The sequence below is a fragment of the Mya arenaria genome, chromosome 14 (genome assembly GCF_026914265.1).
Source record: "Mya arenaria isolate MELC-2E11 chromosome 14, ASM2691426v1".
In the NCBI taxonomy this organism is placed as follows: domain Eukaryota; kingdom Metazoa; phylum Mollusca; class Bivalvia; order Myida; family Myidae; genus Mya; species Mya arenaria.
In genome coordinates, this window is record NC_069135.1 from 25,563,620 (window position 1) to 25,585,166 (window position 21,547).

Genomic DNA, 21,547 nt, shown 5'->3' on the forward strand with positions numbered 1-21,547 from the left:
AATGCTCCCTATGACAAACTAAGTGCTGGTGTAAGGCTGGGTAATAGTGCTGCTCCAACCAATAGTGCAATTCTTCCTACAGGTGGACCAGCTCCTCAATATGGTTTCTGTCATGGCAGTGATAACAGTATGTAACATGCCCTTTTCTACTTTCCAGAGAATGAATCTTCCAATCTAAATTACAAATTTAAGAACAAATATGTACATATGCACATGTAATGTTGTTAAAAACAAACCATTTAGATGGCACAAAACTATAAGATTTTAGGTGAAAATTGAGACAAATCAAAACATTTAGTCATTTAAAGCTGCACTCTCACAGATTTACTGTTTTTACAACTTTTGTATTTTTTGTCTTGGAATGACCTATTTTTTTGCTAAAATATCTGCAAACCAGTGATATAAGACTACTGACAAAATATTAGTTGCAGACTTCCATATTTCAGGTCGAAAACAAAGGTTTTGTGGCTTAAAGCGTTACTAACGGTTTAAGAAAAATGCATAAAACATTTTGAACTTAAATATAAACATTTTCTGACAAATTTATTGTCAGCAATCTTATATGAATGGTTAACATGCATGTTCACATAAATTTGCCCGTTCCAAGACAAAAAAAAAATAAAGTAGTCAAAACGTTCAATCTGTAAGAGTGCTGCACTCTCAGTCACAGATTGAAGGTTTTGACAACTTCTTTTACTTTTTGGCTTGGAATAAGCTAATGAAAAGCAGTATGAAAACTGATGAAATACTGCTGACAAAAGATAAGATCATGTTTTTTTTATATTTACATTTGTAACTATTGGTTTTATGGTTAAAAGCATAACTAACGCTTTACTAATAATGAGATTTTTGGCATATAACATCATCTTTTGACCGTATTAAAATAAGAAAACAGCGTTCCAATATTTTCAGTTGTCTTTTTTGACTGAATTATTATATAAGAAAGCAGCGATCCACTTTTTCCAGTTGTCTGTTATGTCCAGTGTTCAGAAATTCGCATAAAATAATTCATTACACGACCAAGAAATAAAAAAAAAAGAGTTGGTAAAACAGACAATCTGTGAGAGTGCAGCTTAAACATATGATATGCATTATCAGCCAAGTGCAGACCTACTCACATCCTGGCTACACAACCAGTACATTCATCAGCTTTACTGATTCGAACCAGGCACATTTATATTGATAGACTAGCATTTTACCATTCTGTGCTGGCCAGTAATTTTCTCATTTGAATTAGAATTCAAAATGTATATACCTTTGTTCTTTTTTTTTGCAAACTCTGTTTCAACTGAACTTCCTAAATGAATGAGAAGTTTCAAAAAATAATTACAATATCTCAGTAAATACCTGCATTTATGTGTTTCTTGTGCAATCTGTCAGCTTTGGTAGGCTCAGGTTTCATTTTGTCCACCTCAATACTTGTAATCTTCTAGTCTGATGTACTGCCATCCAATTTTTAAGTCAGGTCAGGCAGCCATTTCAGCTTTGTTCCAGTTGATTGTATCAGATGATGTTAACAATACTAGCCTTGTATCCAGGCACTTCTCAATCTGAAAGTTTACAAAAGAACATGGCCTGTAATATTTAATAAAAATATCATAATTGTTTACTCCTGGATGATGGGTTCTAAATTAAACCTTTGAGAAAAGATGCTACTGGTATGGTGCTTGAACCCACGACCATGTGAACACTTGCATGGAGATCTGTCAAACTGAGCTAACCGGGTAGCTGATTTTTAGGCAGCTCCCAGCTTGGCTCTACAATTGACAGGTGCATTATACATTATAGAGACAATAAATCAAACACTTGAAGCACTAGTCCAAATAATAGTAACTTAACTGATCTTTTACAAATTTTGAAATGGCATATCCTTCACATACAATTTTTTTGTACCAAAAGTGGGTAGCTATTCCGATTGGGATTCCGGGTCAGATAATTATATATATCTAAAATATGAGTTATGTACACAAAAAATAAAAGCTGACGAATTATTATGAGTTTGATGAGTGTTTTTCTTCATTTCATACTGTCAAAACATAATGATATAAACTGTTATACATGAAGATCACCTGCAAGGCTGCGGTGCATAGATTTACATAAATGTAAAATGGTTGTGTTTAAATGCATTAAATGCTTGTTTTGTGAAAAAAATCTTTGCACTTACATGGTAATAACTAAAATACAAATATAAACCTTTAATATCTATTTCAAACATATAATACTTATCTAACTACGATTTCAATATCTTTCAACCCCCACCCTGTTTTGCACAAACCCGAATAGACGTAAGGGATTGGAAGAATCCCATATAACACGTCTATTTTTTTAGACTATTGAAGCATAGATGTTCTTTTTTGATGGTTGAGACGTTTCAGGTTAAACAACAATTAAAAATGCGAAATAATTTTAGTGAATAATCAACTCTGAATTGAAAGTAACATGAAGATGTTGTAGTGAAGGATTTGCCATATATATATATATATATATATATATATATATATATATATATATATATATATATATATATATATATATATATATACATTTTTTTAATCGTAAAAAGAGTCCGTCAACGTACAAATATTTAGACTAAGAGATGTAAATCAGCTAGATGTACCTTCTAGTCCAAATAATTGTACGTTGACAGATTTTTTTACGATTTTTGATACAGCAAATCCTTCACGTACAAATTGTTTTGTACGAAAAGTGGATAGATATTCCGATCGGGATTCCGGGTTAAAGCATTTTGCATCTATAACATATCATAAAAACAAGAAATATTACCAGATAATGTTATTTTATATAAATTCCATAACCAAAAAGTAATATCAAGCAAATAATTATGTGTTTGATGGTTTTTTCTTCATTTCATTCTGTCAAAACATAACAATATATACATGAAGGCACCTGCAAGGCTGCAGTTCACAATTTTACAACAATCGGAACATTTCGGCCATCAATTGTAACAACTCGCCATCTTCGGTAAGCTTCGAGATAGTCAATCCCTGTTGGATATGGCTGAGGTGTTCAGATTGTTCGGCCAAGGCCGAGTTGTTACGATTGTATTATCTCGAAGCTTGTCGGAGGTGGCCGAATTATTACGATTGGGTCAAGTTGTTCCACTTGGCATAATTGTTGTCTGTGTCAGTCAACTTTCCTTTTAATGAAAAGGTAAATAATGTGTTTTAATGCATTAAATGCTTGTTGTTTTGCAAAGTAGCTTTGCACTTCCATGGTAAAATATGAATATAAATCTTTACTTTATTATCCATTTCAACCATAAAATACTTCACTTAATACAATTTCAATATTTTTCAAACACCCCCGCTTTTTGCACAAAACCGTTTAGACGTTAGGGATTGGAAGAATCCCGTATAACACGTCTTTTATTTCAGACTAATGTACATGAACCTTCGTGTCCGAAATCGATCACTTCCTGGTAGCTCATTTCTGGATTGTCCCCATCTAAATTTAACATTTTTAGACGCATACATTGATGCCATTTTTGCTTCGATTGATGTTAAAGCAATAGCACTAAATACAGGTCGGTTATTTTGTAGAAAAACGTGTTCGAAGTAACATTCAATTTCATTTCCGCATAATCGCTGCCATATTGTGTATGACTTTAAAAACTACACCCTATAGTCCAAAATAACAATAGGCATAACGTTGACACACTGTGATAGGTATAATCCAAATAACTTACTCAAACAAATACACTAGTTCGATTGCTGCTGAAAAAAACCCATTTGAAACATAAAAGCTATTTCACAAAATATTACATGACATGAACTCTTTAACCGCGTATGATTTATTTCTTAATAGCTTTCATTCATAAAATAAGTTCTTTGCCGGGGTTTGCCGGGTCAGTCTTGAATGCCGGGATATGTGTGACGTCACACGGGGTGCAAACATGTGGTGTAGCTTACTATTGGATGTAGGGTAAAATGACTTCGTATGTAAATGCTATACTTTCATTATTTTTTTTCATTATTTTGTTCAATAAAACTCACCAAATTGCAACGGTACAACTATACTAAGAGTAACACGCAATGTTTGTCATAAAAAAGGCAATAACGCGTTAAATACACATAAGCAGGTACTTGACGCCCCACATTCACATAAGTAGTTCTGTTGCTACGCAGGTGGTGTGTATTAATATATTCATGTTCAATATGTCGTGTCAGGCGACTAGTCGCGTTTCTGAAATACCGCTCTCTAAAGACTGTCGGCTTGCAGCCGACAGTCTAAAAACCAATAACACTTAAAATTGTTAAACTATGTATAAGCACAAATTGAAAAGGGTAAATCTCTTCTGGGTGGTGCGTTAATATACATAGACAGGTTATATGCACCATTTAACAGACGCGGACACAGGGAGAATATAACGAAAGGTCAACACGGCATAACGAAAATCAGTATAATATAATGCACGTGATATAACCTGAACAAACTTAATACTTATTAATATCTGTCAAACGAATTAACAACGCTAAATAACAGGTGTGTCCAGGATTCGGCGTAAGAAATAGCGCAACTAGGGGATTTAACTTACGGTGAGCGTCTCAATGCGTCAAAACGAAATATTTATGGTTAACCTTTGATAATATGAAATATGTATATTTCAAAGCTTAAACGGTACATTATGTGTTGCATTTATATTCATATGTCTTTCGATGGACATCAAAAATCCCCCATTCCGTTCGTGTATTTATCTCTTGTTTCTCTAATTAAGTCAGATGCAAGAGAAATCGTGTCAACCATAAGTCTTACCAATAACGAAGTCGTCCTAAATTTGGACAAGTCGTCCCATGTTTATTTCATTGTTCAGATGAAGTTTGACCTACAATTTAGTGATATCAAATACATTAATGCACATTTTATTTCACATGTTATAAACTTGATAAACCTTAACCGAAATATATATAATCCTTATCTTATTGGTGCTATAAAATCAATTATCGGTAATGTTGTACTTTGTGACGATTTATCAAAATCTAGTTAAGGGACGACTTCATGTGGGCTTGATTAGTTCACGTCATCATAAAATCAGTATCTTTTATTCGGTATGCTCTTTTCAACAAACAAAGCTTTTGGGTTAGACTTTTATTGCAAAGAGTAATATGTAAATACAGAGGTATGTGATGATATTTTTTTACAAACAACAATGAAAAAAACATTTTTTTAGCTTAACAGTTTTTGAACGTTTCCCTTTTAAATCTAAAAATTAACAAGAAATCCGTTAGACAAGCACAAAAATAACATTGATAAATATTTTCAATTAGGATAAATATTAAAAGTAGAGGGAATTCTCTCGAAGTTTTAATATATTGAACATTATATTGAAATCAAACAACTGATATCAACGAGAAGAAAAAAACTGAAAAAAGGACACACTGAATTACTCGAAAAACAAACATGAGTGAAACACAACAAGCACTTAGCATAATGTGCCATCTAACCAACGTAATACGAGTGTGGTCGCTTCAATGGTTATTTCTGAATTGTTTTATTACCGAATTCGAAACTAATAACTTGTAGCCTATACGATTCAAAACGTGACTTAAACTGTTATCCAATTGAAATTCTTGATATTATATATTATCCAGGTCTGTACAATTGACTGATGTTTATTTAAAAAAAATGTTGTCATAGGGACAGCGCGCTCGACTTTTCCGCCGCATTGAACGGTTGAAATGTTATATTGAAACATGCATGAATCACAGTTATTGAGACTTAAATGCAAAACCTTTACCAGAATTTCCAAGTCTTATAATCAAGGGTCAAAATGTATATTAAAGACCAGATAGAGTTATCTATCTTGATAAATTAAGATGGTTGAGAGCCCATGTGTGATTCAATGCAATATATGTATTGGCTGTGATATTGACTTACCGGTAAGTGTCCTTCACGCAAATCCTTTTAATTCAATTAATGAAGTGGGAGGGATGGTAGGGAGAACATATCGAATGTTTAAATGCAATATATTATGTATTTGCTGAGATAATGACTTTAACGTGCTTACACGCATAACCTTAACCAAGGTGTGACACCGAAGGCGTGGGTGACACCAACTCTAGAGTGCATAGAATAACTTTCCTTATTCTTCCTAATTCTTCGCATATTAAAGCTAAAAATATGTATTGTAAACAAACAAAGCAAATTCCGAAATGATGAATACAGTAAAGATGTTACAATATGGCGATATTGATTTTCAGGTTAATAAACAAACAGTTCAGTTTTATGCAGTCAAGCGAAAATCATAAAAACAAAACAAATACAATACAAAATTACATCCAAACAATTCCAAAAATTTCATTTTAGCAATCTATTTGACAATTACAAATGTAAACAATAAATTTTAGCAAGTTATTTCACTTAAACAATTACATCTTATCAAATCAATGGAAGCTTCATTGCAAACGATTACAAAAAGCTATTAACGTTGATTTCATTCAGACAAAAAAATGAAACTTAACTAAAATCTCATCATCATTTTGGCAAGCATAAGAAATTATTCATAATTTGAATTTACAATCACAGATACATTTATTGTTCAACAGTAGTATATTTCAAGTATGTGGCAAATAGGATGTGTCGCCATTCGAAGGTATCCATCATATATCAATTAGGTGACCATGTCTTTGACCTTTGACTGACTGATCCCAAAATTAAATAGGTCATTTACCAAAAACATAAGGACTCCACAACAATAGAAATGTTATTGATCGGGAACAGGTGTGTGACACTGACGCCGCAATGATGCAGCAAACGACGCCGCATCACAACAGTACACGTATATCCCATTCTGATAAAATCTGTGTAAAGCAATTGATAACTTTTGCAGAAAGAATGAGGAACAAAATATAAAAATGATGATCAAAATATTTCTATCTTCAATTACTTTTTCTTAGTGCGTTTAAGTTAGTGAAGATTTCCTGAATTTCGATGAGAAATTAACATACCACATATATTTTATTATAGAGAGGCCATCACATCAACAAGTGAATAACATATTAACATAACATCGTTGTTTCAAATATTTCATTCTGAGCTGTAGACGGCTTTGCTCTGGTATGTAGCGAATTATATTTTGAAACAAGCAAGCTGGCTGGAATGGCAAGGAACTCTTATACAAAGTTACATTGTAGGCATTTTGACACATTTGATTAAAACTGTTTTTAAACTAACAATATATATTTGAGATATCAAAATGATTTGGCTAAATCATATATTTAAGTATGATGTTATTCAATAGATATGAGAACAGTGTGATGTTTCGAAAACAGTATCATTATATACAGTATAAAATGTACGTTCACGTACATGGGCCTTTAGTGAATAACGTCTTGAACCCGAGTCTGAGAAGCAAAATAAATCTGAGATTCTAATTATTACTGATAAGTTTATAGCACTGTAAAATGTGTTCATTATAAAATAGTCAATGCTTTGAACAACGAATGCTCTTCTCATGCAGTTTTAGAATGTACTTAAGACAATCTGTATTTCAGACTCAAGACATTGGTCATTATGGACCCAGTTTATTGTCAAAATAGCTTGTTGAAAATTTGCTGTGTAAGTTATAAATTCTACATTTTCAATACTCAACTCTTTGTGAGAAACACGCAAGAACATGATGTATTATTGTGAGTGTGGGCCTCAATCTCAGACTCGGGTTGTTGATGAATATGGACCATTGGGACTAATTTACTCGTCCATGTTAATTGCAGAAAAAAAGTTTTGGCAAAATCTATTCGAGATCAAAGGATTTTAAAACCTTATCCAGGTCAAACAGGCAGTATAAGTTAGGCTTTATGTGGATATATGTTTTGGTAAAAGATATAATTTCTATTTTATCCGCAATTTATCAGCAGATTTGTAAGAATCGGATTTTTAAAAATTAATTATACATAAAGCTACTTTTGTGAAACACTAAGATGGCTGATACAGTTCACACGATTCATTTACTTATAATTAATAAAAAAATACCAAACATTGAATAGATAATAACATATCAATCAGTCTAACCCGCAATGATCGAAGGAAATATAAATACAATGTACACGTTTGTGGAGAAATATATCAAGGGAATGTTTGCATACATAACAATACAGTATGATAAATGTGGGACGTTGACAAAGGCACTTTTTAATATAATAAATGAGCAATAAACTATATAATATTATTATATATATCACACAGTTATCATTACAAAATCAATCACAAATGATAGTATAAAATTAGAGAAAATTTAGAATACATTGAGCGTTGCTTATACATAAAGCTAGATGATCAAATATACCTTTATACTAGCACTTTTGAAAAACACACAAATGTGAATAACACAATTTATAATTAAATATGCGTGATATCATACAAAAACTGTTCATGTATATTCTTTCTAAATGCAATAATCTATTTATAAATCCATATTATCAATAATCTGATTACATATAAAACAAAACTCAATATACTGAATATATCAACATGCATATACATAGAAATATTTACGTGTAACATAATTGTTGTATAATACTTCGTTTCAATGTACATTATGGGTAATAAAAACAACTTCACTTTACACAAACTATACGTATATACATCTTTAATGTCATGGAGATAATATTATGATAGCCTTTAAGGTCGTTTTGTTTGTATAATTCAATAAATGCATGTAACAATTATCATGAAAGGAATGCTGTCTTGTTTACTGAATGAACCAACTATTTGTGCAAACACCTTTAAACTGAAATCACTAATATCAAATATCTTTGTTTTGTTAAACACTGCCCTATTCCGAAAAACTCCCTTTCTATTCTTCCATCATAGAGAATATGTCATCTAACTTCTTGTTCAACTGCAGACATCTGGTCTCTTGGCAGATTGACAGGTCGTCTAGAATCTATAAAAGAAAAAGAAAATAATCAAGTAAGCTACAATCAATTAAATATCACTACAGGTGTTTGAAATCAGAACCAAATTTTTACGATATATTTTCAGAGATTGAAACCAGTCAATGATCAATAAAATAGACATTAGTAAAACATTGTCATAAGCAATGCAACGGCCTAACGATAATCCACTTTAAAAAATACTTAATAAAGATTGTGGCTGAGTTTTAAAGATTTTAGTACCAACAGAATCTTAACAGGGATTGTTATACAAGTCATGCGAAAAGGATTTTTTTTAATCGGATAAACAACAGGACATTGCAGCAAACTGGCTACTTTTATCCAGGTTGGGTTTTGTTCAGTCAAAAAGGGGCATAAGCCGACAACAACAAAAACAGGACATTGGTCTTGGCAGTATGCTGAGAACACAACGCTGAGCACAAACGCTAAGCACTTTGTGCTCAGGTGAGCTAAAACAAGACAATCCTATACAAAAAAACTAAAAAATATATGTATCAAATAAAGTTCTGATACCTCGTCTGTATATGGCTTGATCTGCTCGTATAATCTGTAAAGTGCTGCGTTCTTGTTGAAAGTTGTTTCCTGTTGGTTCTGAAAATGGTACGCCAAATAACATCACATTATATGAATCAATCTTGGATTCATTGTCACAGTAGCCAGTACTATGTGTTACATACGTACTACGCCTCAAGCATTAATGAGTTTTATATCTATTCAATGTGTTAAAAACGGTTAATTGAAAGAAACAAAAATAACCTTAAAAAACAAGAGGGCCCTGAAGGCCCTGTATCGCTCACCTGATCCAATGTCAGGTGTGACATAGAGTACATAAATACAAACATTCTGACATAGTTTCATGGTGATCAAAGAGAGAATGTAACCTCTACAGTGTTTACAAAGTTTTTCTATGATTTGACCTGGTGGCCTGGTTTTTGACCTCTGATTACCCAGTTCAAACTCTACCTAAAGATCATCAAGAATAACATTCTGATCAAGTTCCATGAACATATGGTCATTAATGTGGCCTTTAGAGTGTTAACATGCTTTTCCTATTATTTGACCTGGTGACCAAGATTCGAACTTGCCAAGAGCTAATCAATATAAACATGCTGACTAAGTTTCATGAACATAAAGTCATAAATGTGACCTCTAGAGTACTAATAAGCTTTTGCTATGATTTGACCTAATGAACTAGTTTTTGACCACACATGACCCGGATTCAAACTTGAATTAGAGATTAATAATATAACATTCTGGCAATTTTTCATGAAGATACAGTTATAAATGTGACCTCTAGAGTGTTAACAAGCTTTTCCTTAAATTTGACCTGGTGACCTAGTTTTTTACAGTTCATGACCCAGATTCGAACTTGGCTTACAGCTAATCAATATAAACATTCTGACTAAGTTTCATGAACATAAAGTCATAAATGTGACCTCTAGAGTGCTAACAAGCTTTTCCTATGATTTAACCTAATGATCTAGTTTTTGACCGCACATGACCAAGATTTAAACTTGACTTAGAAATTATTAATAGAAACATTCTGACCAACTTTCATGAAGAAACATTTATAAATGTGACCTTTGTTGAGGAATATATACCTAGCTACTCTACCATTCATGCAATCCTTTAACGGAGAGATGTCTCCTTTACCATGTTGATTAGACTATTCTTATTTTGTTAAGCACAATTTAGAAGAAAGTTGGTTGCTCATACACTCATACTAGGGTTTGTTTCCTTGGTAGAGCAAGTGTTCAGTGAGTGAAATACAGCCATAAAACTAGACCACCTTACCCTGGGGTTATTCCCCTACAACCCTAGACCACTCTAACATTAATTGGGATTTATTCCAAGACCTCTTGGGTGAGAGGCGGACACCTTCACAACTAAAGCACTCTCACCCTGGATGGACGCTAATCTGTGACCACTTGGATGATAGGTAGACACCTACACCACTTCATCACTCCCAAACGTGTTGGGCTGAATCTCCACGACCTCTTGGGTAAAAGGTGGATTCCTACACCAAGAGACAACTCACACGCTTGAGGCACTTGAATCCACCACCTCATTGGTGAAAGGTGGACACCTACATTACATGACAACTTTCGTCTTGGTGTAATTAGAATCCTTAACTATTTGGTTGATAGACCCATTAAAACTACCAGGTTAAATGAATACGTACTCTGTTAATACTTGTCAGGTATTGTCCTAGCTCATCGGGTTTCTGCACGTTCTCTTTGACATTTTTGTAGAACTCCTGAACATGTGTTCTGAACTTCGTCAGCTCATTTCGGAAAATAAGCTTCTGAGTTGGCGATTCCTAGAATAAAGAATTTTCATAATAGATAAGCATCAATATGTTTTGTAATATGTGTGCATAATGTACTACAGTTGTGTACCAATTTGCCTTTAATAGTTGTAATCCGGAATTCAGTGAGAAAGGTTTTTCCGCTAATTTGCATGTAGGTACAAACACATTAAGCCCAGATTGTTGTGGTGATCTATTCATATTAAAATTCAGCTAATTCGTATGTCCTTTGTCCATAATAAATTATTTAGATGACATAAGTCATAACGGTTAACCAAGTATTGGTACCTATAGATTAATAACATTACGGAGTAAATCTATTCAGGCAGCCGACCCACATGCTACTTTTCGGATAGCTCAATGTTAAATATTGATGCCTGTTGTCCCCATGTCATTTTGAAGTCATCAGGTAGCATTTGAAATTATTTTGCGTGCGTTACTAATATGTAAAATAGATGATCCAAATTACACTATACATAAAGTTTTAACAGATATTATAAAAAGGTAAAAATGATCAAATAAAAACAAGTGGCAGGCAGATGTCAATAAATTTGAAAACCTGTCTTTCTTGTGACTTGTCCCTTGCTACATGTGTCACAAGCAAGCTTAAAATGTACAAATATCATTCCCAAAGAATTTTAATAATAAAAGCTTTCTCAACCTTTGACACGGCCTGTTCCGTGCGACTGAAGCTCTCAATGAAGACTTGACTGATCACATCCAGACTCTCCGAAACATAGGACGGGGCATTGATATCGAACAGAATTGACGGTGTCTTGATAAGCATGGCCCAGATGCGAATGGAGTAGCTAGACAAAATATAGGAGAATATTTGAGAATACAAACCAATTCAAGCAGTGGATTGCATTCAAGACCTCTGTTAGGTAGTTACGGCCGTCCATGATGTCAAAAAGGACCGGCAGAGGATAGCCGGATACGAATGAAGTAACTTGCAAAATCAAATAGTATCTGTACATGGATCAATATCATTTAATACATTTATCATGATCATTTTTAGGCTGACGTTTGCTAAATACTGTGAAATCATTAATGTTCGCGGGACATTAATGTTTGTGGTTTTCGTGGGTTGTGTGATCCACGAATTCAAAATCCCACGAAATATAGACCCTTTATTCACGTTTTCATTTGCAATGTTATGAACATACTCTAGTCTAGTTTTCATAGAGATCTCAGTATACGGCAGTATACGGCGTAAAAACCGATCTCAAAATATATCGTACCGTTAATGTTTTGCTAATATATTATATCTGCCTTTAACAAATAATAGACCAAATCAATTCACTGTGTTTTTTTACCAAATCAATTCACTGTGTCTTTTATGTGCGTGTTGAATATCAGTACTCGATATTTTTCTTTAATGAAATATTTAACCAATTACATTGATTGTTTACTCAAATATACGCAACTTTTCGGTGTTTTCACAGTTTGCAAAATTCTTAATTGGCATTAAATGGTTATGCATAACTATATCTCTCATCAGGGTACATCTTCTTTTATGACCTTAATTTCCAATTAAATCGATAATTGACATGGGTACATGCACTAATTTGCATGTAGTACTACTCTAGAGGGTGTCATAAACGGTGTGACGTAGAATACAAAAATCACATGCACAGCGCGTGGAGATTCTTCGAACAACTTAGGATGATCGCAGTTTCGGATTAATTTTCTTCAAAAAATGAAAAACCACAAAAATCAATACCCACGAAAATGTAAATTTTCAGAAAACCACGAAATTTCATGCCAACGAAAATAAATGATTACACTAAGTATCCCCAGTAAATTTACATTTTACTGACCGTTCCAAGGCGGTACCTAACAATCCTTGATAAACATACCTAGTTTTTTATATAGTATATATGCACTGTGCTATTTATAGAGTTTTTTGCAGTTGTTCCATGTTTCTCGTTTGTAATATTTTGTTTTTGTGTTCTATGTCTTTGGCGTTTACCCAGTGCCATTAAACAGGGTTTATGTTTTAACTTTAGGCTACTGAGCTTGTTTCTGAAGTTTTTCACATAAGTATTTATAAAATAATTATATGTTAAACTTATTTTAAAAAAAAATGTGAAAACAACATATTTGTAAGAGCATAACATGTTTTCGTGCATGCTTTAATACATATAAATCTATATAACATATATTTTGAAGGCATATTATTTGCAATGATGTTACCTGGTAGTATGCTAATAAAAGAACAAGCTTTTACGACGATCATCATTCCTTTCAGCAAACTACTAGGCTTACCTATGGCTTTTCCACGCATGTAGTGTGTCGGGATCTATTTTTTGTTTTTCTGCAAGATCATCCAGGAAATCATAGAGGAACTTGACAGGCGGAGGACACTTGCTGCTCTCCAATACCAGGCTGAACAAGTCATCAATGTACTTCACAAGTGACAACTGCGCGGAAAGAAGTAGGTTTGTATAACATGTCTTCGACATTATAAGATACGGTTTATTTCCTTTACCTAGTCATAGTGCATAGGGGTAGATTACATGTAAATCACAATTTATACGTTATGTGGTAAAATGATAAAACATAAGTAACTTAAGACGTTATGCAAATAAATGTTTAAGCTCAGTAGGTCAAAATCATTGAATGTGATTCCCATTCTTTATTTCCTCAATAAAACAAGAGCATCATATACCAAAGTGCTACTTTTGTTACTAAGATTGACTTAGGTATGAATGCTTGTACTGGTGCAGGTTCTATAAAATATACCCGACATTTCAATAGTAAGCAAATACAAGTTTCGCAAGATGAAAAAGCGGTCAATAGATCACCTAAAACACAAGACAAACGTTCGATTTTGGAGTCACTTTAATCGACCGAATAAAAACATTTTATCAGATCCATTTCTATTTGATTATATAAAATACATAAAATTTCATTATTTAATTCACGAACTAAGCCTTAAACCATGAAAAATATTTCTGATCTTGTTTCTGCTGACAACTTATCTTCTATTTGACTTGCCCAGTCAGATAAGCCGACTGAGTTTTTCCCTTGCCCTTTGACAATTGTACTGTTCTTGGGCTTATGTTATCACAAACACCGCTGTCAGTTAAGTGAATAATGTTACGCTATGTTCAGGTTTTAGTAGTGATTCACATCCCATTATATAACAATTACCTTGGTTGTTATAAGCCTGTTCAAGTACAGCTCATCAATGGCAGATTTCTCCTTCTTGTTTGCATCATCATCCTTTAACTTAAATTTTATGTTATATTTAAATTATAAGCAGGCAACATAAGACAAAAATCTTTTTTATTATAAATAATAGTTCTTCAACTTACATATTTAATTAAATACTATGACTCTGTTTCTATTCAGGGTATATATTATAAAATATCATAGCACAATCATTAAATCTTTAGACTGTTTTAAAAAATATATGGTATTTCAATGTATTTTTGGTTACATTAACTAACCCGACGTAAATAAATCAATATAACAGCACGAGTAAAACCGGTTGGTCCTTTTTCTGTTTATACTGGAGAAGGCTTGCGTTAAAAAGAATCTGTCACATTATACACAGTTATATTCAAAGCACCCAGGAAATATTTTTGAAAGCGTGCGAAAGGCTCGCTTACTATTATTGTTTTTCAGAGCTTAATGTGTGTATCATTTGATGACTCGTAACCTGCAATTAAAAACTACTAAATGTATGTGATGTTTAACATTAAATACCAAGTGCCACTGTTTCAGTTCCATCGGGTTTTCTTCGTCATGCGAAGTGGAACACTCGGCAGTCAACGGTTGGTCTGACCCCATACTGTTGACATCGAAGCCAGGGTCAATCTGTGCCAAGTTCACTGTAAATAGATATAAGTGTTAATTTGGGGGGATTCTTGTCCTGTATAATTTATATAAAGTTAGCATGGTTGTAGTACGAGATAAGAAAGGGTATAACATAAACTAAAATAGTAAACTACATGTATATTGTTGTTGTCAAAACATTCAAACAGGTGAAGAGATGAGGAAGGCAATAACTCCTTTATTTAATTCCAAAGCTTATGTGCAGCATCAAAATGATCAAGTTATGTTTTCGTACGCGGTTGATAAAAATTGTGGCAATACAAAATTCTGTTTTGTTATCATTCCAAATTATCGATTTTATAACCAAAGTGTGTTATATATCCTTTAAATTAAATCCAGAGACTATAATTTCACTTAAATTAGATTCACAATTTTGTTGGTAATATTCTTTAACGGTAATAAAAAGACGTAGATTGCATTATTTCGTTTGGTACTTTTTTGACTTATTATTTTTTGCTAATTTATGACGTTTAAAAGTAACTGTAAATTTAATACTTTGTCTGGTCTTCAAATCCTTACATGATTGATTAGCAAAACAATCATAATTGAATCCTTGTGAAATTAATACAATCTACAGTACCATAATCCTCCTGCTGACTGAGCTCAGCATTCCGTGGATCTACTAGGGCCATGTTACTTTGGTCGGCCACTGCGTAGTGCGCCAGTGTGTTAACACGAATCCATTCATCATCACGCTTGGACGTGTTGTCTTTATCACGAAGTATCATACGTCCGCTGAATCCGGCATGCCACTCTAATATAAGAAATAATATGAAAAAAATGCTGAAAATTAGATGTTACTTTTAAACATTTGTGAACCATCCATTAAAACAAGATCCCAACACACACATGCCAAAGCTCATCTATTTTTTCAGCTTATTAAGTGTCGAATAACTCGAAAGACGTTTAGCATGTAATTGTGCATTTTATTGTGGAAGCAGCGGTGCGTTATCGTTATAGCTTGAGTCTTTGCAGAAATGTCTATTTAAGTCCCACAATAAATATTATGTATTTGACAGTATCAATATCTTTATCAGAGCCTACCATTATGGTCAGCCAGGTCACCGCTCATCTTTTATGATCTTTGATCCATTCCTTTGGAGAATACCCATCGTGCAACATTACCAGTACAAAATAGCCTTTTACACCATCATTTGCTTTAATTTCGAATGCGTTTTTACCCAGTGAGCAGCCAATCTAACCATACGCTCTTTGCTCTTGGATATTTTTGCCAGATTTAGCCATATTTAAGTCGGTATGAAATGCTGTTTGACTTGCTATGTTGCCTTTCAAATTGAATAACACGACTTGTGTATGTGGAAGAAGTGTAAAATTCTAGGACAGATTAGTCAATGCCAATTCCAGTGGAATGCTAAAAATGTATATGAACAAGGAAACCATCATTTTGCAGCAATGTTGCCACTACGACTACCAATAAAACGTTCCTCATATTTGAACGACTCTTATATGAACATGACAATAACAACACAAGAGCTGCATGTTTCTTTAACAACAGATAAGCAAAACATAACATAAATTGATTTTTAAGGATCAATTATTCTAGATAATGGTTGTAATAGATATCAGTATACCATTGCCTTTGAGCAGTCGCACAAATGGCCATTAGTGCAAACTTATATCTTGTCGTTCCTTGTTTGGGGCGTAATACAACACTTAAGTATTTCATTGTATTACACAAGTGTAATGTAACTTTAGTTGGCGTCATTTCATACAACCTATTCACTATTAAAACCTTTACTGACAAACGAGTAAAAATTGTAATTTAGGCAATGAATGGTGATGTCATTATAAATTGAATTGCCTTTTGTCCTTGAATTCAAATTTTCTGAATATAGTTAGGCAAGGGTGAAATGTTTGACAAAGACTCACATAGTTCCTTTATCTTATTTTTAATATATTTTGTATGAACTGGCAACTCATGTACGATCCTATATAAGTCATTTGAGCAAGTATCAGACACAATGAAATTGCTATGCCTACCAAGAAGAAGTTCAGTGGGATCTACGGGAAGTTGCGAGGCCGGGTAGTTGACATAGATCTGGTCGAGACACTTTGCTTTCACCTGGTTAACTGTGTCGCAGTCGAGAGCTTTACATGGGTAGATTTCCTCTCCATTGTCGACCACTACGTTCAATGTCTAGGAAGCAAGTTTACATTCAGCAATATAGTTAAAACATACAGATGCAATAGGAGTTTGTTGTTTCAGCAATTACCGTGATGAAACATAGAATATTTTAAATGCAATCCTGATGTTGCTTCCAACAGACATAATGTTAATTTAACGTTTACGCCAACAATGTTGACCACGCTATGACAACATAAGTTTCTCCCTTTTTTCACGAATTAAAGATTTCCATTATTTTAAAAATAATATACTTTTTAACAAGAAATTAAAACACAGAATATCATGTCCTTCTTTATGTTGAGCACCTACCAATGCTTTAGCCTCAAACTTCACATCCGTCGTTTCCTCGTCTGTGGCCGAGCCTTGATATTTCCGGAGCAGTTTCTCCTCCGAAAGTGTGTACTTTGCATCGTTGGTTAAAGCATCGATAGGGCCAGCCTCCATCGTTTTCCTCGTGGCGATGTACAACAGGTACAGAAGTGAACCGGTGTGATCCTTAAAATTGAATTCACACAGGTATGAGTGAACACCAAATTAAGTAGTAAAACAAGGTTCTTTTGCATAAATATGTCGTTCTTTCATGTCTAATGTATTGCTTTTATTCATTGATATTCAGAATGACAGCGAGGCCTTATTAAAATGGAAACGGAAGTACAATTTTTTTTTTGTCTATATCATTCTCTTTGTCTATATCAAACTTGGCCGACCTCACCCAATTTATCAGTCTTGACTCACGTATGTCAGAGACTATTCGTAAAGTACGCTTAACTTCCCCTTTCTGCCTCATCTAGGTCACCTCTAAGTCTCCTCTAAATCATATGTTTATAGGATATATATATATATATATATATATATATATATATATATATATATAATTTATATATAATCTCCATTAAAACCTGCTATTCAAGACTAAACACATTGGTCTCGTCAGAATAATATCATTTAATCAGTTTAATTTAATAGATAAGTTCTGGGGAGAGAAAAAAACTTGTTTGTACAAGCTGTTTAAAATTAGACCTTGGCAAAGTCTATTTTGAACTCACACATGTTTTTTGTTGCACTGTGACGCTACATCAAATGGAACTCAATTTATTGGTTTTGCGCTAGTTTGTTTTACGCTGATCAATAAGAACTTTGAACTTGTCTGTCATAGTTTAGTGATTATCAGCTAAGAAGTTTCTCAGAAGAACTCAACTCAACAAGGAACACTACCTTAACAATAAGTTTAGGGTACATTGCTTAGATAAACTAAGATCTGTTCAGAATTATCGTCCCAACTCAACTAAGAACATTACCTTTAGGTGAGGGTACAAACAGAGGGACAGCCAGTTGCTCAGAAGCTTCTCCGTGATACTCTCACTCCTGTAAATAGTAATTTGTTAACATCGCACATGTATGCAAGACATAACTGTTGGCAAAATGAGGAACAGGTAATGGCAGAAATGTATTGTTTACAATCCCTCGCTCATCGATTGCTTTCGAACTTTTTTGTTTGTTGTTGTTGTTTTTTTCAATTGGAAAAAACTTGTTACAATGTGTATAATTGCCCCTTATTTCAACTAAGACCTATTTGCAAGCTTTCAATATCAAAACAGTTTTTTTTTATATATCTTTATGTTTTTTTATATATTTTTCTTCCGCACATAGCTACTGAAATAATATAATGTTGCCAAGCATGCATAGTTCACATATACAATGTATGTCTACCGGATACCATAAAAGGAAATAAATTTACCTTCTGAACAATGATTTCACGCCTCTCTTGGAAGAAGGGTCCTCAACCAATTGGGTGATCAGAACTTGTAACACTCTTAAAACATCATAAACAACATAGGGTTTTTTAAAATAAAAATACCATTTCAAAGCAAAAGTGTTTTTGTTTGTTTTATCGAAACTAAGATTTTTATTCTAGACATCTGTTAAATTATTTTTTCAATTCCTCAAGATGATTCTGCACTATGGCCCCTGTATTAACACATAAATAACAAGAGCACCGCGAAACGGAGCATTATACGCCCGAAGAAGATTCGGCTTGAGGTCCTTTTAATGTAGTGATGATTTGTATAAAGTTATTTGAAAATCGCTTTATTAGTTACCAAGTTATGGCCCGGACACGGAATTGCTAACGGACGAGTAACAAAGATGTGGCCCGGACACAGAATTGCTAACGCCCCCCCCCATGGTGATTCTAGTCTTATGAGTTATTGCTTGGACATGGAATTGCTAACGTCCCCCCATGGTGATTCTAGACTAGATTCTAGAGGTATGGACCTGGAAATTGCATGTGACACATCCTTTTAATGCAGTGATGATTTGTATAAAGTTATTTGAAAATCACTTTATTAGTAACAAAGATGTGGCCCGGACACAGAATTGCTAACGCCCCCCATGGTGATTCTAGTGTTTGAGGTATGGATCTGAAAATTGCGCGCAACACATCCTTTTAATGTAATGGTGCTTTGTATAAAGTTATTTGAAAATGACTTTATTAGTGACCAAGTTGTGGCCCGGACACGGATTTGCTAACGCACCCCATGGTGATTCTAGTCTTTGAGGTATGGACCTGGAAAGATGTGGCCCGGACACAGAATTGCTAACGCCCCCCCCCCAATGGTGATTCTAGTCTTTGAGTTATGGCCTGGACATGAAATTGCTAACGTCCCCCCCATGGTGATTCTAGACTTTGAGGTATGGACCTGGAAATTGCATGTGACACATCCTTTTAATGTAGTGATGATTTGTATAAAGTTATTTGAAAATCACTTTATTAGTAACAAAGATGTGGCCCGGACACAGAATTGCTAACGCCCCTCCATGGTGATTCTAGTGTTTGAGGTATGGACCTGGAAATTGCGCGCGACACATCCTTTTAATGTAATGATGCTTTGTATAAAGTTATTTGAAAATCGCTTTATTAGTTATCAAGTTATGGCCCGGACACGGAATTGCTAACGGACGGAGAGACGGACAGACGGACAGACAGAAGGACAGACGATGGAGGCCATAACATAATACGACCCTTCGGGCGTATAATAAGCTTACTCATGCATGTAGTCCATACGTCCCATCATGATGGCGCATAGATTGCCAGCAAAATTGGATCTGTAATACCAAAAATAGTCAATTACCATTCACTGATATAAACAACATACCAAAATTATTACGGCCAACACTTCAACAATACAGCTACATCTGAAACTATAATATTTGAACCACAACATGCAGGAACATGCTGTGACAGTTCTTATGGTGTTATACATTAGCATTTAAAATATGTTTTTCAAAACAAAGAAATGTTCAAATCATTAAAAGTATCTGCTACATGTTAACATGTCAGTCACACAATGGATTGCCAATATTTCAATTCACAGCAAACTATGATTCCATATTTCCTGTAGCTTACGTCAGCTTACATTATATTTCCCGAATATGTAATTTTTCACAATTATGTCATATTTCCCGCTTGCAAACCTACTCCCTGTAACATCATATTTCCCGTTTGCATAATATTTTCCGCTAACATATTGTTTCCCGTTTACATCATATTTCTGGATTACGTCATATTTTTCCACTTACGTCATGATTCCAAATTTCATCATATGTACTTAAAAATAGCTTAATCATTATATTTTTCAATGGATTTTGCAAATTATTGAAATATAGTTAACTTGCCAAAAAAAGAGCAATATTTTATTTTTTCTATTCAATGAAAAGTTTCAATATCTTTACTGGACATCCACAATGATAAATAGATAACTTTGGTTTATTCTAAATTCATTTAGTTTGATTGTGATGATAGCTGAACGCTGATATGAAATGCTATCAAGTCCATTTCTTGGCAGAAACCAGAACTGTGGCTGAATGAGTAGCCGATAGTATGTTCCTCTTGTAAGATAAGATTCAAACGAAAACATACAATAAGCGGTTTTGGTATAACATGTAAAATCATTTGGCTTGCGATCACAGAAAATTACACTTCCACTCATTGTTATGTCATCCAATACAGCTTACTGTGATTAATATGTGAACAATATTTTTGAAATAAACTTCACAATCAACACAGTGCCACATCTTCTACTTGTACAATATTTGAGAGTGCTTGCTCTCGTTTCATTATCCATTAAATCCCTTATTCGAGTTCTTACCATGCATTAAGCAGCCTGCATATAAATTACATCAATATTCTTATTAATAATAGGCACGCTACTTATTGCACATATATGGTACAAAACAGTTACTACACCCACTACCCTTGTGATTAGAATTACAAATAATTTGTGCAACTGCTAGGTGTGTACAATTTGAATAACTCGAGTAATACGTGCAGAATCTATT

The 21,547-nt window shown here is 33.7% G+C and overlaps 1 protein-coding gene and 1 long non-coding RNA gene across 2 annotated transcripts in view; both read right to left on the bottom strand.

Annotated features, from left to right (window-relative positions):
- Positions 1-44: 44 nt before the first annotated feature.
- On the bottom strand, positions 45-3,476 carry LOC128217883 (uncharacterized). Its single transcript, XR_008258281.1, has 3 exons — positions 3,412-3,476; positions 1,348-1,550; positions 45-174 (listed from the first exon to the last, which is right to left on the bottom strand). It is a non-coding gene; the product is annotated as an uncharacterized LOC128217883 (long non-coding RNA).
- Positions 3,477-5,237: 1,761 nt separating this feature from the next.
- The window catches only part of LOC128217880 (plexin-B-like), a 52,395-nt gene continuing 36,085 nt past the window's right edge, over positions 5,238-21,547 (bottom strand). The window contains exons 19-31 of the mRNA XM_052925317.1: positions 20,255-20,314; positions 18,948-19,022; positions 18,508-18,574; positions 17,519-17,704; positions 17,065-17,221; positions 15,644-15,817; positions 14,926-15,059; positions 14,377-14,448; positions 13,489-13,643; positions 11,882-12,029; positions 11,095-11,232; positions 9,426-9,503; positions 5,238-8,902 (exon numbers count right to left, since the gene is read on the bottom strand). Of these exons, the coding sequence (XP_052781277.1) occupies positions 8,813-8,902; positions 9,426-9,503; positions 11,095-11,232; positions 11,882-12,029; positions 13,489-13,643; positions 14,377-14,448; positions 14,926-15,059; positions 15,644-15,817; positions 17,065-17,221; positions 17,519-17,704; positions 18,508-18,574; positions 18,948-19,022; positions 20,255-20,314 (1,534 nt within the window). The 3' untranslated portion in view covers positions 5,238-8,812. The remainder of the gene's footprint in view (positions 8,903-9,425; positions 9,504-11,094; positions 11,233-11,881; positions 12,030-13,488; positions 13,644-14,376; positions 14,449-14,925; positions 15,060-15,643; positions 15,818-17,064; positions 17,222-17,518; positions 17,705-18,507; positions 18,575-18,947; positions 19,023-20,254; positions 20,315-21,547) is intronic.